Source organism: Oryx dammah, unplaced genomic scaffold (assembly GCF_014754425.2).
Source record: "Oryx dammah isolate SB20612 unplaced genomic scaffold, SCBI_Odam_1.1 HiC_scaffold_11210, whole genome shotgun sequence".
Taxonomy (NCBI): domain Eukaryota; kingdom Metazoa; phylum Chordata; class Mammalia; order Artiodactyla; family Bovidae; genus Oryx; species Oryx dammah.
Genome location: NW_024080603.1, coordinates 2,095,052 through 2,113,104, shown reverse-complemented (window position 1 = coordinate 2,113,104; position 18,053 = coordinate 2,095,052). Strand labels below are relative to the sequence as shown.

The window sequence follows — 18,053 nt, the reverse complement described above, 5'->3', positions numbered from 1 at the left end:
GGTAGTTGCCAGTGGCAGTGATGGGGAGTGGAGTGAAGAGGTGAGAGGTAGTGGGTGGGGGAAATAGGTAAAGGGAATCAAAAGGTATAAACTTTCGATTATAAAATATATAATGCACAACATGGTGACTATAGTTAATACGATATTGTATTGTTGAAAATTGCTAAGAGAATGGATTTTAAAAGTTCTCATCACAAGAAAAACATTTGTAACTATGTATGGTGATGTTAAAATAGAAAAAAGGGAAGGGGGGGTCAATGGGGAGAGAAGGGCCTCAAGGCAGAGTAGAATAAATGCTGCTGCTAAGTTGCTTCAGTCATATCCGACTCTGTGCGACCCCATAGACAGCAGCCCACCAGGCTCCCCCGTCCTTGGGATTCTCCAGGCAAGAACACTGGAGTGGGTTGCCATTTCCTTCTCCAGTGCATGAAAGTGAAAAGTGAAAGTGAAGTCGCTCAGTCGTGTCCAACTCTCAGCAACCCCATGGACTGCAGCCCACCAGTCTCCTCTGTGCATGGGATTTTCCAGGCAAGAATAGTGGAGTGGGGTGCCATTGCCTTCTCTGGTAGAATAAATGAGCCTGCTGTAAATCATCCAGATGAGAAATTATGGTCATAATTTGTTGTGGATTCATGGCAGCTATTCACCTGGCCATTTATTTGTAGTATGTGAAAAAATGAAAGTGTTAGTTGCTGAGTCGTGTCCAACCCTTTGTGACCCCATGGACTGTAGTTCCAACCCAGGGATCAAACCTGAGTCTCCTGCATAGCAGGCAGATTCTTTACAGTCTGAGCCACCAGAGTAGAAGAGCCCCAAACTGGAGGCAGCTGTGATGTCATGGTAGCTGCTTTAGATCTGGAGTAAGAAGACTTGGTGAAATCCTAGATCTTTTGCTTTTCATCAGAGTCATGGTGGGCAATTCATTTAACCTTCCTGAAATTCAAATTTCTTTCTCCCTAACATGAGAATGAGCAAAGCTATTTTCTGCGGTTGTTTTAATTGTTTTTAAAAGCTAATGTATGTGAAGGTAAATTATAAAGAGTTATATTAAGATCCTAAAGAATTATTATTTGAAATTAACCTCAGAAGTGATATGACATTGCAAAGTGTAATGATTTCCTGCAAGGGGATAGATTTTTTTTTTCCCTGTATTTTTTCACTGATTTAAGAATGGAACTCTGCAAACAGTAGGTAATAAATGCTATTGAACTTACATTTGGCAGGGCAAGTGTTATTCTGTATTTATTTCTCATACAGTGGATTGTGCTGTGCAGTGATTATAGTCTCTCAGTCGTGTCTGACTCTTTGCCACCCCATGGACTGTAGCCCACCAGGCTCCTCTATCCATGGGGATTCTCCAGGCGGGAATACCGGAGTGGGTTGCCATGCTCTCCTCCAGGGGATCTTCCCAACTCAGGGATCAAACCCAGTCCTCTCATATTGCAGGTGGATTCTTTACTGTCTGAGCCACCAGGGAAGCCCAAACAGTGCATTAAATAGGGGGAAAAAAAACATGAACTTTGGACACAAATGTTGTCACTTATCAAATCTCTGTCAGTAGGCATGTTCTATAACTCAGGTTTCTTTTCTCTTTATATTGAGGATAATAATATCTATCTTCCAGGGCTGATGTGTGAAATTAAAGTGTAAAGCACCCTGCATAGTGACTGGCACAGAGTTGGCAGGAAATGTTAATCCCTTTCTTCCCTCCAAAAGTATAAATCTTGGGATAATAATTTTAAAATCTGAGTACTAATTATTTTTCAGTAGCCAAAAAAATCTTAACTGTCATTTTTGTTTTGCTGATTTCTATGTCATTTTTAAAATGACACTGCTCTCCCAAACCCTTGCCCTCCATGAATGCTTTGAAAAACATGTTTGTTTTATGTGCTTTTTCAGATAATAAAAAGAGCCATTTTACCATTAACTTTTTTCTTTTCTTCAGGTTTACACCATGGGTAGCACAAAGGAGAAGAGTGACAATTACAAAGACGATCTTCTGCTTAGGATGGGACTTAATGATAATAAAGCTGGAATGGAAGGATTAGATAAAGAGAAAATCAACAAAATTATAATGGAAGCCACAAAAGTATGTTTCTTTTTCCTTTCAGTATCTTTAATTTAGTAACCTTTTTACTTTTTTTAAAAAAGAAAATTATTATGTTCTAGATGACATTTTAAGTATTTTAATATATAAAATTGTTAAATATATATTAAAATATATTTAATATATAAAATTGTTAAGTATTTTAATATATAAAATTGTTATATATAAAATTGTTATATATTTAATATATAAAATTTAATATATAAAATTAATATATAAAATTGTATATAAACACACATCTGCATATAGAATAATCTCCCTTCTCTGCTAATGCTTTTGCATTCTGCTTGGTACTTAACATGCACATAGTATGCTTGTTAAAGCAAAATAACGTATATCTTCTTTTTCAGCCCTTTTTTCCCACCTCAAGAGGAGGCTACTACAATTGTGGGTGTTTTTGTTTTTGTTTCAGTTATATCTTGGTAGTCTTTCTGTATAAGAAATTAAAGATCTTCCCTCTTTTTTATGCCTGCATAGGTGGATATACTATAATTTATTGAACTAGCCAGAATCTTAGTTAATGAACATATAAGTCATTTCTGGTCTTTCATCTTTACACATAATACTACAGTGAATAACCTTGTATTTCATAACTTTATTACATATGTGCAAATATAACTACAGGAGAGATTCCCTGAACCAAATACAGATAGCTTGAAAGGATATATACATGTGTATTTTTCAATGAATTGCTCAATTGCCCTCCATAGTAGTTGTATCAATTTACATTTCCAGTGCCAATATATAAGAGTATATTGAATCCGTACCAACACAGTGTGTTACTGTACTTTTGGATTTGCCAGTCTTCGGTAATGCAATGTAGCGTTAATTTATATTTCTCATCAAATTTCACAATGTTTGGCAGATACCATTAAAAATACAAAGATAAGTAACATACTAGAGTAAAATATCTATTTGCAAAACACACATCTGTTAAAGGACTTACATCCAGAAAATATGAATTATTCTTACAGCTCATTAATGAGAAGACAACCCAATCAAAAAATGTGCAACACATATAAATAGACACTTTACTAAGGAAGATATAAGAATGGCTCATGAGGAGATGTTCAACATTAGTCATTAGGAAAAAGCAAATTAAAACCACAATGAGGGACTTCCCTTGTGGTTCAGTGGTTAAGAATCCTCCTTCCACAAATATTAACAAGTCTGAAAGGGGAAATTAACAGTAACACAATAATAGTGGGAGACTTTAATACACCACTCACACCTATGGATAGATCAACCAAACAGAATTAGCAAGGAAACACAAACTTTAAATTCTACAGTGGACCAGTTAGACCTAATTGATATCTGTAGGACATTTCACCCCAAAACAATGAATTTCACCTTTTTCTCAAGTGCACACAGAAAATTCCCCAGGTTAGATCATATCCTGGGCCATAAATCTAGCCTTGGTAAATTCAAAAAAATTGAAATCATTTCAGACATCTTTTCTGATCACAGTGCAATAAGATTAGATGTCAACTACAGGAAAAAAAAGTATTAGAAATAAAAACATATGGAGACTAAACAACACGCTTCTAAATAACCAACAAATCACTGAAAAAATCAAAAAAGAAATCAAAATATGCATAGAAATGAATGAAAGTGAAAACACAACAACCCAAAACCTATGGGACTCAGTAAAAGCAGTGCTAAGGGGAAGGTTCATAGCAATACAAGCATATCTCAAGAAACAGGAGAGAAATCAAGTAAATAATCTAACTTTACACGTAAAGCAACTAGAAAAAGAAGAAATGAAGAACCCCAGGGTTAGCAGAAGTAAAGAAATCTTAAAAATTAGGGCAGAAATAAATGCAAAAGAAACAAAAGAGACCATAGCAAAAATCAACAAAGCTAAAAGCTGGTTCTTTGAGAAGATAAAAAACAAACCATTAGCCAGACTCATCAAGAAAAAAATGAAGAAGAATCAAATCAACAGAATTAGAAATGAAATGGAGAAATCACAACAGACAACACAGAAATACAAAGGATCATAAGAGACTGCTATCAGCAACTGTATGCCAATAAAATGGACAACTTGGAAGAAATGGACAAATTCTTAGAAAAGTACAACGTGCCAAAACTGAACCAGGAAGAAATAGAAAATCTTAACAGACCCATCATAGAGAAGAGCTAACACCTATCCTAGACATTACTTTGCCAACAAAGGTCCGTCTAGTTAAAGCTATGGTTTTTCCAGTGGTCATGTATGGATGTGAGAGTTGGACTGTGAAGAAAGCTGAGCGCTGAAGAATTGATGCTTTTGAACTATGGTGTTGGAGAAGACTCTTGAGAGTCCCTTGGCCTGCAAGGAGATCCAACCAGTCCATTCTAAAGATCAGTCCTGGGTGTTCTTTGGAAGGACTGATGCTAAAGCTGAAACTCCAATACTTTGGCCACTTCATGCGAAGAGTTGACTAATTGGAAAAGACTCTGATGCTGGGAGGAATTGGGGGCAGGAGGAGAAGGGGACAACAGAGGATGAGATGGCTGGATGGCATTACCAACTCAATGGACATGAGTCTGAGTGAACTCCGGGAGTTGGTGATGGACAGGGAGGCCTGGCGTGCTGCAGTTCATGGTGTTGCAAAGAGTCGGACACTACTGAGTGACTGAAGTCAACTGACTGAACACCTATCCTACTCAAACTCTTCCAGAAAATTGCGGAGGAAGGTAAACTGCCAAACTCATTCTGTGAGGCCACCATCACCCTAATACCAAAATCAGACAAAAATAGCACAAAAACAGAAAACTACAAGCCAATATCACTGATGAACATAGATGCAAAAATCCTTAACAAAATGCTAGCAAACAGAATTCAACAACATGTTAAAAAAATCATACATCATGACCAAGTGGGCTTTATCCCAGGGATGCAAGGATTCTTCATTATTCACAAATCAATCATTGTGATACACCACATTAACAAATTGAAAGATGAAAACCATATGATTATCTCAATAGATGCAAAGAAAACCTTTGACAAAGTTCAGCATCCATTTATGATAAAAACTCTCCAGAAAGCAGGCATGGAAGGAACATGTGTGCTGTGTGCTTAGTCGCTCAGTCGTGTCTGACTCTTGCGACCCCATAGACTTTAGCCTGCCAGGCTCCATGGAATTCTCCAGGCAAGAATACTGGAGTGGGTTGCCATTTCCTTCTCCAGGGGATCTTCCTGACCCAGGATTCAAACCCAGGTCTCCTGCATTGCAGGCAGACTCTTTATCGACTGAGCGATGAATAACTCAACATAATAAAACCCATATATGATAAACCCACAGCAAGCATTATCCTCAAAGGTGAAAAATTGAAAGCATTTCCCCTAAAGTCAGGAATAAGACAAGGGTGCCCACTCTCATCACTACCATTCAACATTGTTTTGGAAGTTTTAGCCACAGCAGTCAGAGAAGAAAAAGAAATAAAAGGAATCCAGATTGGAAAAGAAGTAAAACTCTGTTTGCGGATGACATGATCCTCTACCTAGAAAACCCCAAAGACACAACCAGAAAATTACTAGAACTAATCAGTGAATATAGTAAAGTTTCAAGATATAAAATTAATGCACAGAAATCCCTTGCATTCCTATACACTAACAATGAGAAAACAGAAAGAGAAATTAAAGAGTCCCACTCACCATTGCAATGAAAAGAATAAAATACTTAGGAGTAAAATTACCTAAAGAAACAAAAGACCTATATATAGAAAACTATAAAACACTGATGAAAGAAATCAAAGAGGACACAAATAGATGGAGAAATATAACATGTTCATGGCTTGGAAGAATCAATATAGTGAAAATGAGTATACTACCCAAAACAATCTATAGATTCAATGCAATCCCTATCAAGCTACCAATGGTATTTTTCACAGAAGTAGAACAAATAATTACACAATTTGTATGGAAATACAAAAAACATCAAATAGACAAAGGAATCTTGAGAGAGAAGAACAGAACTGGAGGAATCAACCTGCCTGACTTCAGACTATACTACAAAGTTACAGTCATCAAGACAGTATGGTAGTGGCACAAAGAAAGAAATATAGATCAATGGAACAAAATAGAAAGCCCAGAGATAAATCCACACACCTGTGGACACCTTATCTTTGATAAATGAGGAAAAAATATACAATGGAGAAAAAACATTCTCTTTAACAAGTGGTGCTGGGAAAACTGGTCAACCACCTGTAAAAGAATGAAACTAGAACACTTTCTAACACCATACACAAAATAAACTCAAAATGGATTAAACATCTAAATATAGGACCAGAATCTATAAAACTCCTAGAGGAAAACATTGGCAAAACACTCTCTGACATAAATCACAGCAAGATCCTCTATGACCCACCTCCCAGAGTAAGGGAAATAAAAGCAAAAATAAACAAATGGGACCTAACTAAACTTAAAAGCTTTTGCACAATGAAGGAAACTATAAGCAAGGTGAAAAGACGGCCTTCAGAATGGGAGAAAATAATAGCAAATGAAGCAACTGACAAAGAATTAATCTCAAAAATATACAAGCAGCTTATGCAGCTCAATATCAGAAAAATAAATGACCCAATCAAGAAAATGGGCCAAAGAACTAAACAGACATTTCTCTGAAGAAGACATACAGATGGCTAACAAACGCATGATAAGATGCTCAACATCACTCATCAGAGAAACGTGAATCAAAACCACAATGAGGTACCATCTCACACTGGTCAGAATGGGTTTTATCAAAAAGTCTACAAACAATAAATGATAGAGAGGGTGTGGAGAAAACAGAATGCTCTTACATTGTTGGTGGGAATGCAAACTAATACAGCCACTATGGAGAACAGTGTGGAGATTCCTTAAAAAACTGGAAAAAGAACCGCCATATGACCCAGCAATCCCACTGCTGGGCATACACACCAAGGAAACCAGAATTGAAAGAGACATGTGTACCCCAGTGTTCATCGCAGCACTGCTTACAATAGCCAGGACATGGAAGCATCCTAGATGTCCATCAGCAGATGAATGGATAAGAAGGTTGTGGTACATGTACATAATGGAGTATTACTCAGCCGTTAAAAGGAACACATTTGAGTCAGTTCTAATGAGGTGGATGAAACTGGAGCCTATTATACAGAGTGAAGTAAGTCAGAAAGAAAAACACCAATACAGTAGATTAGCACATATATATGGAATTTAGAAAGATGGGAACGATGATCCTACATGCAAGACAGCTAAAGAGACACAGATATAAAGAACAGACTTTTGGACTCTGGGAGAAGGTGAGGGTGGGATGATTTGAGAAAATGGCATTGAAACATGTATAATACCATATGTGAAATAGATGACCAGTCCAAGTTTGATACATGAAACAGGGCACTCAAAGCAGGTGCACTGGGGCAACCCAGAGGGATGGGATGGGGAGGGAGGTGGGAGGAGGGTTTGGGATGGGGGAACACATGTACACCCGTGGCTGATTCATGTCAATGTATGGCAAAACCCACCACAATATTATAAATTAATTAGCCTCCAATTAAATAAATTTTTTAAAAAAAGAATCCACCTTCTAATGCATGGGACACGAGTTCAATCCCTGGTTGGGAAACTAATCCCAACTATAGAAGCCCATGTACCACAACTAAAGAAGCCCCCTGCATGCCCCAACGAAGACCCAATGTAGCTAAAAAACCAAAAAAACCCAAAACCACAATGAGATACATTCATAGTATTACAGCCTAGAATTGCTGTAATAAAGACAAACTAACAGATTTTGCAAGGATATGGAGAAATTGGTATCCTCATACATTGCTGGTAGACTTGTGAAATGCTTCTGCCATTTTGAAAAACAGTTTTGCAGTTCCTCAAAGGGTTAAGCAGGGAGTTGCCATGTAACACAGAGATTCCACTCCCAGTTACATATCCAAGGAAGATGAAAACATGTGACCACATAAAATATGTACACAATTGTTCATTGCAGCATTTTTCATGATAGCCAAAATGTAAAAATGATCTCAGTGGCCATCAGTCTTATAAATAGGTAGATAATATGTTCACTGATGGAATGATAGATGATTTTCTAAAAGTTACTTTCTACATTTTATTTAATGGCTAATATTAAATATTTTAAAGTACTGTTTACTTAAAACAGACCGCTAATTATTTCTCCATTAAAAAAAATGATGGGTTTGTTTGAGATTAGCAGAGAATTGCAGTTCAAGGACTGCAGCCGTGGTAAGCCACGTGCAAGTGCTCAGCAAAAACAAAGAGAACTCTTTCCAAGAGGAGAAAAGGAAGTTGACAAGGGTATATAGTAAACAGAGGCCATGACTTTTCATTGGCTGCGTCGTTGCCAGGAAAGTCTTTGTTCTTTTTGTTGCTTTCTGCTATCATCAAAGGGGGCCAGAGCTCCCTCTTCTGATCTCTGAGTATTTAATGAGGTTTCTGTTAATTTTTTACAATAATTTTTCAATGAAGGTAAAGAAGATAATTGATGACCCAGCTGACTAAATCCTTGGATGTGCCTGGAGGATCCCACCTAGGATATGCTTTTATTTCCCAAATGGAGATCTGTACTCATCTTGAAGAGTTTGTACTGTGCTTACTGCCTCACAACAATCTTGTGATTTAGGTAACTGTAAGTTCATTTTACAGATTAGGGAGGCTGAGGCATAATAAAATGAACTTTAGGGTCACCGAGCTAGTAAGTAATGGAGGTTAGTTTTGAATTCAAGCCATTCTCTTTCTAGAGTCTGTACTCTTAGCCATCAGTTCACAGTGATGCTTTCCTTCAGCCCTTTCTCTTATGCTGTGCATTCTTTTCCTACATTAGGGGTCCAGATTTTATGGAAATGAGCTCAAGAAAGAAAAGCAAGTCAACCAAAGAATTGAAAATATGATGCAACAAAAAGCTCAAATTACCAGCCAGCAGCTAAGGAAAGCACAATTACAGGTATTAATTCAATTGCTAAATATAGTAGTTGCTGGTAGAATAATAATTGGTAGTTAAAATGCATCATGGTCAAATTATAACTGAAAACAAGTTGAAACTTAAATGTTTGTTACATTGTAAAGCATAAAAATTTAACAAATGTGCACACAACTTTGTAAAAAATTGCCCAAATGTTTTTACATAAAGACCCACACCTAAGCATTGTCACCTCCATTAGAGTAAATGGAGCCTTTAGTTAGGTTAAGTGACTTGCCCAGCTTCGTATGACAGGTAGTTGCCAGAGCTAGGATTTAATCCAAAGCTTTTGTTCTTTTTATTAGATACATACGTTGCAGCTCGAAAAGGCCCCAAGATAAATGTGACATGTTTTTTGAAAAACTAGTTTTTCAAAAAAGATTTGGGAGAACATGTTAACTAATTAAATTTGAAAGTACTTTGAAATGTAGTTGTGTTACAGTAAAAGTCACGTAAATGGTAGAATGCCAAATGTACATGAATTTTTAAGATAAAACACAAGACTTCTAAAAGTTAGGGGTCATTTGGCTTCTTTGGCATCTTTGGGGAATAAATGCTTAATTTCCTATGGTATTACAAGTTCTTTCAGTAGAAAAGTTTGAGAAGAGCCAGTCTGTAAGGCATTAGGTGGTAGATTGAGATCTCAAGGCAGTAAAACTAAAGTTTACATTTAAAGAGTTCTACCCTCTATCAAAATCTGATTCAGTTTTACAAAGTACTTTAAGCTATAACATAGCAATAAAATTATAACATTAATCAAGTATGCTATAAAATTCTTCTCATGATGGGAGTTCAGGTATTATAAATTTTGTTTTCTTTACCAAACTAGTATGTCATTTTTTTTGGACATATGCTTTCCTAGAGCACAGGCTAGTTTTTTATCTTCTATGTTAAGTAGTCTGCTATCGTGACTGAAGATAATTTGTCAAATCATCATTTTTAATGTTTCATGGCAGCTCAGTCTAGGGAGGTACATGACATTGTGATGACCGTTGGTATTTGTGTATCTTTGCACTCTTGTCCTGTTACTGTCGCCAAAGATTGTACCATTTTACATTTTCAATATAAAAATGCTGGTTTCCTCACATACTTGTGTAAAACTCAGTTTTCTCAACTTTATCAGTCTTTTAGTTTTTGCTGATACAATGTCCAAAATATTATTGTTGTTTTAATTTGCCCTCCTTTGATTACAACAGAGAAAGAATGTCTTTTCACATATAAGTTAGACATCAGTATTTCCCTCTTGTGGGAATAGCCTCTGTTATTCTTTTAGGATATAGGCTAAATAACTGGCACAAGAGACTCTAAAATATAATGGTTCAAATAAGTTTATTTCTTTCCCACATTATAGGTTAAGTAGTCCCAGCTGCTCTGGTGGTTCTGATCCCCATAGTAATTTAGAGACTCAGGTTCTGTTATACATTGAAAGAAAGAAAAGGAGAAAACTTAATTGAAGAAAAGTAATTTGCTATTAAGCAAGTGAAAGAGAAGTTACGTGTGTTACCTTAACTCACATTTGAGTTTCATGGCCAAAAGTACAAGAGAAGCTATCAAATATATTCTCTTAAGTGGGTAGCCATATGTTCAGCTAAAAATCTATTACTATGAAAGGAAGAGAATAGATTTCAGGGTTCAACTAGCAGTCCAAAGCAATATTCTTTGCTCACATTTCTAGAGTTTATTTCTCCTCATTTATAGATCTTATCATATAATAAATATTTTTTGTCTGTCACTTATAAAGATTTTTCTAATACGTACCATGCAATTTTATTTATTGAATGATAATAACATAGTTTAATACTCCCCCTCACCACTCTTCTTTAGAAAAACATTTTCTTTTCATCCATCATTTTTTTCATACAAGATTAAGCATTATTTCATCAAGTTGAAAAGAAATTCCACCCCGTCCAAAGTAACATTGTTTTTAAGTTGATGTTACTCCTTAGGCGGTTTAGTTTCTGGAACTCTTTTTTATTTATAGCCTACAAATATATTTAATAAAGTTTTAAAGATGTAATACATAGGAGTGGCATAGCAACGTCTTGCTGTTTATACTACTTTTAAAACTCTTATCCTTAATATGCTAATAATCTGAAGAAATAGAGAATCCCTTACATTGTGTAGCAGAACTTCACATTTTGTTAACAGTTTTAGTTGACTATTCCATGGGAGGCTCTGTGACATCTTTTACAAAGGAAATGGAAGGAAGTGTGTTTTTTGTTGATTGTAAAATTGTTTCAGTTTTTGAGCTTCCTTTAAAAGAAGTTATATAAGTGGGAGGGGATTGAGGAAATCCTAAGGAGGCTAGAAGATCTGAAAGAACAGAGGTTTTCATGGAAAACGTGTTTCTGTTTTGAAGTAATGAAATTTCCAAATAGTATTTTATTTTACTATATTTTATTATATGTAATAGATATTTTATTATATGTAATAAGTAAGCTCTGAAGGCATAAACTCACCTGATGTTTCTTCAGAACCTAAGTATCCCTACCCAATCCCATCCTCATTAAACTTCTTAAAAGCATAATCATTTTTGTAGCTGTCAAAGCATCTTATTGTAACTTGAGCTCATGGATTGAATAGATAAGCATCCATGTTATATTAAATGGCAACTACTGAGTAAATCAGTGCATTTTGACCACTTTAACGGTTGATTTGGAGAACTCGGATTTATTCCACAATTTTTAGGTTAATACTAAGTTAAGAAAATGAAAAACAGTATTTCTGAAGTAATCTCCTAAATCTTTTAAAAATATTTTTAATGTAAATAAGATATAATATCGATATAAAATATGCCACTAGAACTCTATTTGAGCTTATTTCAGTGTTAAATACTTTAAAAAAAATTTTGTTTTAGGGAAGTATCATGATATAATGGAAAGAGTATAGGCTTTAGAGAAACCTGATTTCCAGGTTTAGTTCTAACATTTACCAGTTCTATGACTTAGAGCAAATTACATAATCTTCCTCAGCTTTAGCTTCATATATAAAATGGGGATAATAAGTATTCTCTCAATTAATTTGACCAGTAGGTGAGTTAACATAAGCATTTTGCATATTACATATAATATAATCAACAAATATCATTTCTACCTTAAAAACTATAGGTAATATCACTAAGCCCTTACCATATCCCTAGATAAGTGCATTACATGGGTATCTCTTTTAATTCCTTCCATCTTTTGCAATTGGTTTAGTCTCTCCTTCAGTTCAGTTCAGTCACTCAGTCGTGTCCGACTCTGTGACTCCATGGACTGTAGCACGCCAGTCCCTCTTTACAAATAAGGTAAAAATGAGAGGGGTTGAGTTGCCCACTGTCATTTAACTAGTAAGTGGCAGGCCTGAGACCTAAACAAAGCCCTTACCCACTGTGACACACACTGGCTCTGAACTGTAGCAAGAGGGATGAGACTTGGAAGTCATTCCGAAAGAGAAATGGAGGGAAGGAAACCGTGAATGAGGATTTCAGCAGATGAAACTGGAAAAAAGCAGTGGTGTGCATTTGGTAGATGTAGAAGAAAAGAGTTCAGAAAAGGGTGACCAATGAGAGATAGTAAAGGAAAGTGGAATGTGTGAGTCATTCAGTGGCGAGGTTTCCTTTTGGCAACTGTACACTTGCTGTAAGCACAGAAAGAGAATAGATTGTTGAAGAAACTGTCAGAGCATTAACTTATGAGTCTAAGGAGAGGTGTTTTTTCCCCCCATTTGGCTTGCTTTCTGTTTATTATCTTCTTCCTTTTCAGTGTTTCTGGGTTAAGATATTTCAGATGCAGCTCCCTTATACTCAGTCGACTCAATTCTTAGGCACATTTTCTGGGTTAATCTACCCTTGTTTTTATTAGTCTCCATGACTTGTTTACATCTTTTTAATGTCGGGATGTTATTCTCTATTTTAAAATTGAAGTACTGGAAGAAATATTTATTTTAAATCTGGATGATAAATTGGAATAATGTTAAAAAGTTCTGTTTATTAGATGTAGTGTCTCACTGCATGAAATCAGCCTTATCCAAACTTTTTCTACAAATACTGTTTTCTCCTTTTAAATGAGATATATATATAAATTATATGTATGTAATAAGCATATATATATATTTTGTTCAATGCTAAATCATGTCCATATATAAAAGAATAAAATTTATACTGATAAATATAAATGGGTATATAAGTCTCTCTTCCCTTTCTCTTTTATGAGGAATTTATTTGTATAGTTGCCATTATTTATTTTCATGTTGCTAACCTTTTAAGATTTACATTCTAAGTAACTTTCACAAATCAGTAGAGTATTGTTAGCTATAGCCATCATACTGTACCTTAGACCCCAAATCTTATTCATCTTTTTTTTTGTTTTAACTGAGGTAGATCAGTTGACCTATAACACTGTGTTAGTTTCAGGTGTACAACATAGTGTTTTGATTTCTGTATGTTACAAAATGATCACCATGGTAAGTCTATAGTTACCATCTATCATCATACAAAGTCATTATAATATTATTCCCCATGTTGTACATTTCATTGTCATGACTCATTTATTCTATAACTGGAAGTTTGTACCTTTTAATCTCCCAATGAGGAAAAAATTTTAAAGCAGATAAGGTCTTTCTCCTGATGGAACTCACAATTTAGAATCTAGTATGGTAAGTGCCATAATAAGAGCAAGAAAACAAATAAGGGAACATTGAATTCTGTGGCACAGAGGTCAGAGATCCAGTTGTGATTGAGGGGTGTCTGAGCCGATCCTTGAAGGATTGGTGTCAGAACTAGGAAGGGCATTGTACGCAGAGGAACAGCCTGAAGAAGACACAGAGCAGCTAGGTTATTCAGTGAGTTTTAGGCTAAACAAGTTTGGATCCTCTAGAAAGCCTCACTGTGGCTATTGAAGACAAATATGAATCAGAGTGATTGTCTACAAAAGAGGAATTGCAGTTTTTTGTTTTCTCAGGGTTTTCCTGTTTGCTTGTTTGTTTTTGGTTTTACTTTTTCTAAAATGATTTTTAATTGAAGGATAAAGGAGTTACAGTTTTAACTTGTAACCTAGGAGTTAACTAGTGTCACTATAACATTAAGAAAGAAGACCTTGAAAAGAAAATTTCTGCACAATGAAAACAAGGTAGAAGTCAAACAAGGGGAAAAGGCTCCATTATACCCCCCTGAAAGTCTCCACCTTTTAGAAAACCTAGTCTAGGGATTATCACATCTCATTCAGAGCTCACCCCACTTGCTTACTTCTGGCTGCTTTTCTCTTAAGTTTTTATTGCTTTGTTGTGAAGTTTTCCAGTGATCCTTTTACGAGTTAGACTTGCATTTGTTAAACTTGGACCATGTGCCAGTCACACCTCCACACTCTTCATGTATTCTCTTTCATTCAGTAGCTTTCTTCTCTTTTCTCTTCCTGATTTTACTTAATGGCCTTACTGACTTCCTTATATGTTACTAGATTAAAATGGTCACATAGCCACCCTCAGCTGCAGAGGAAACTAGAATATTGTATATTTAGCTTTTTCAGCCTGCACAGGAGATGCCACAAAAACGGAACACTTGGGAATGGGTATGTTTGCTACGTAAGCCCTTTCTCACTGCCCTACTTTGGTTATTTCTTTCATTTCTCTTTCTTCTTTCTTATCAGTCTAACTGTTTTTCTCTAAAGAAACAAAATTGTTTAAACTTCAAAATTTCTCATTGTTATTGTTGAAATTTCATGAAAAAATAAATTGTAGATTAAATTTTCAATTTTGATTCAAATAGACTACCAATTATCAAATTTTAGCCTTAAAATAGCAATTCTACAGAGGAAATGTTTACATCATGCCTTAAGACAATCAGTTGTACAGTACTATTCAATATAAACATCATATGCCAAAGAAGTATAATCGTTTATTGTACATTTCCCTTCTTAGTATTTTAAGACATTAATATTATGAGTCAAATAGAAGTTGTTTATTTTACCTAAACAGAAGCTTTTAGTTACAGTAAGTTTTCCAAATTTATAAAGCAGTAGAATTATTTGATATATAAGTAGTTGGAATGCTTTATTCATTCAGTAAATATTTATTAAGTACCTATTATGTACTTGTGGGTATTGAAAAATGAAAGAGTTGGGAGGGAATGATATTTGAGAACAGACTGCCTGTCCTCGTGGAAATAAAAGCTATTACCAGTCTTAATAAACAGTAATCAAATATACATAGATAGGTATGGGATGGACGAAGACAAACAGACATCTACTAAAAATAAGATTAGTGTTGGGACTTCCCTGGCAGTTGAGCAGTTAGCACTTGGTGCTTTCACTGGCATGGCCTGGGTTCAGTCCCTGGTCAGGAAACTAAGATCCCGCAAGTGGAGTGGGGGGAAAAAAAGGTTAGTGTTAGGATTATTGCTATTTCAATATTATATTCCTAAAATGTGTTAACTTTGTAAAAATTGAGGTTGACAGATTTGCAATGGAATTGGAACAGAGCCGGGATCTGAGCAGTACCATAGTGCACATTGACATGGATGCTTTCTACGCAGCTGTAGAAACGAGGGACAATCCAGAGTTGAAGGATAAACCCATGGCAGTAGGATCAATGAGTATGCTGGTAAGTATTGCAGACAAAAAAGAAGTTTCATGACATATTCATATTCAAGTAATCGGTTCATGAAAGGAAAAGACCTCTTTAAGTTCTACCAGTTCTATCAGAATATTTTTCTAGGTGTTTTATAGGTATTCATTTACTGAATCCTTTCAACATCACTTGAGGTACACATTTTTATTTCCATTTGACAGACAAGAAGATGAATTCAAAGAAGTGTTTTATAATGTTCCCAGTGTTATCAATTCAGTTCAGTTATGTCCAACTCTTTGCGACCCCATGGCCTGCAGCGCACCAGGCCTCCCTGTCCATCACCAACTCCTGGAGTTTACTCAAACTTATGTCCATTGAGTCGGTGATGCTATCCAAACACCTCATCCTCTGTCGTCCGCGTCTCTTCCCGCTCTCAATCTTTCCCAGCATCAGGGGTTTTTCCAGTGAGTCAGTTCTTCCCATCAGATGGCCAGAGAGAGTACTGGAGTTTCATTTTCAGCATCAGTCCTTCCAGTGAATATTCAGGACTGATTTCCTTTAGGATGGACTGGTTGGATCTCCTTGCAGTCCAAGGGACTCTCAAGAATCTTCTCCAACACCACAGTTCAAAAGCATCAATTTTTTGGTGCTCAGCTTTGTTTATAGTCCAACTCTCCCATCCATACATGACTACTGGAATAACCATAGCCTTGACTAGATGGACCTTTGTTGGCAAAGTAATGTCTCTGCTTTTGAATATGCCATCTAGGTTGGTCATAACTTTTCTTCCAAGGAGTAAGTGTCTTTAATTTCATGGCTGCAGTCACCATCTGCTGTGATTTTGGAGCCCAAAGATATAAAGTCTGTCACTGTTTCCACTGTTTCCCTATCTATTTGCCATGAAGTGATGGGACCGGATGCCATGGTCTTTGTTTTCTGAATGTTGAGCTTTAAGCCAACTTTCTCACTCTCCTCTTTCACTTTCATCAAGAGGCTTTTTAGTTCCTCTTCACTTTCTGCCATAAGGGTGGTGTCATCTGCATATCTGAGGTTATTGATATTTCTCCCGGCAATCTTGATTCCAGCTTGTGTTTCTTCCAGCCCAGCGTTTCTCATGATGTACTCTGCATATATGTTAAATAAGCAGGTGACAATATACGGCCTTGACGCACTCCTTTTCCTATTTGGAACCAGTCTGTTGTTCCATGTCCAGTTCTAACTGTTGCTTCCTGACCTGCATACAGATTTCTCAAGAAAATGTTACAAACCTGGTAAATGATAGAGTGACATTTTATCTTTCTGTTGCAAATTATATTTTTCTTAAGTAACTGTTCTAGTTAAAGAGAATTGAAAAATAAAGAAAAAGAAATGTTATTCTAAAGCAGAAATTTGCAAACAGTGGCCTACAGGCCAAATACAGCCTGCTACCTTATTTTGTAGATAAAATTTTATTGAATACAGCATCGTAAATCAACTATATGTGTGTGCTTAGGGGCTCAGTCGTGTCCGACTCTGCGACCCCATGGACTGTGTAGCCAGCCAGGCTCCTCTATCAATGGAATTTTCCAAGTTAGAGTACTGGAGCAGGTTGCCATTTCCTACTCCAGGGGATCTTCCCAATCCAGGGATTGAACCCACATCTCTTGTGCCTCCTGCATTGGCAGACGGATTCTTTACCACCGTGGCACCTACTCCAGTAAAAAATTTAAAAATTTTTATTGGAGCACTGTCACACCCACTCATTCATTATTGTTTCATTAAAAGAGCAGAGTTAGTAATTGCCACAGAGACCATATGATCTGCAAAGCCTAAGGTGTTTGAACATTTACAGAAAAAGTTTACCAACACCAATTTTGGAGTAGCATGTTTTATTAATATAAGTACTGTAACTAAGTAGTTCTTTCCATGACTTGAAACCTTTGCATTTCTGTTACTGTGTGGCTTTTCTTTATTGCCACCCTCACCATCGCAGGTAAAAGTGACCAGAATAGCTGTGTGTAGCCAAAAATGTGTTGGGAATTAGAAATGGCAACTGAAATAGATGAGTTTGGTTTAAAAAAAAAACATGCAAGAGAAATAAGGAAGGTTCTTCCTTGTTCTAACTCTTTTCAATGCCTTCGATAGCTATTAACATGATTCCTTAGTTATTATTTTATTATGAAACTACAGTCTGTTCATTATCTCTGCTCCCACAAGTATTTAGGCAACTGACAGTCCTGGTTCTAAAATAATCTTTATAGGAAAGTATACTCGCCTTTCCTACAGATCATCAACTAATACTTGAAAAAAAGTATATTCAGTGTTATTAAGAATACATATCACCATGTTTTGATGTGAAATTATGCACATGAACCTCTTTAGTACTTAGTGAACATTCATTTGGGCTCACGACTCTGTAATTCGAGCAGAGTACAATGGGGAGGGTTTGTTTATCCGACTTGGGGTTGGCTAGGACTTTA

At 36.0% G+C, this 18,053-nt stretch overlaps 1 protein-coding gene across 2 annotated transcripts in view; it reads left to right on the top strand.

Moving 5' to 3' along the window:
* LOC120860951 (DNA polymerase kappa-like) overlaps window positions 1–18,053 on the top strand; it is an 87,431-nt gene that overhangs the window by 45,699 nt on the left and 23,679 nt on the right. For both annotated transcript variants that reach the window (XM_040236659.1, XM_040236660.1), the window contains exons 2-4: window positions 1,946–2,089; window positions 8,917–9,036; window positions 15,475–15,627. In XM_040236659.1, coding sequence (XP_040092593.1) covers window positions 1,946–2,089; window positions 8,917–9,036; window positions 15,475–15,627 — 417 coding nt within the window. The remainder of the gene's footprint in view (window positions 1–1,945; window positions 2,090–8,916; window positions 9,037–15,474; window positions 15,628–18,053) is intronic.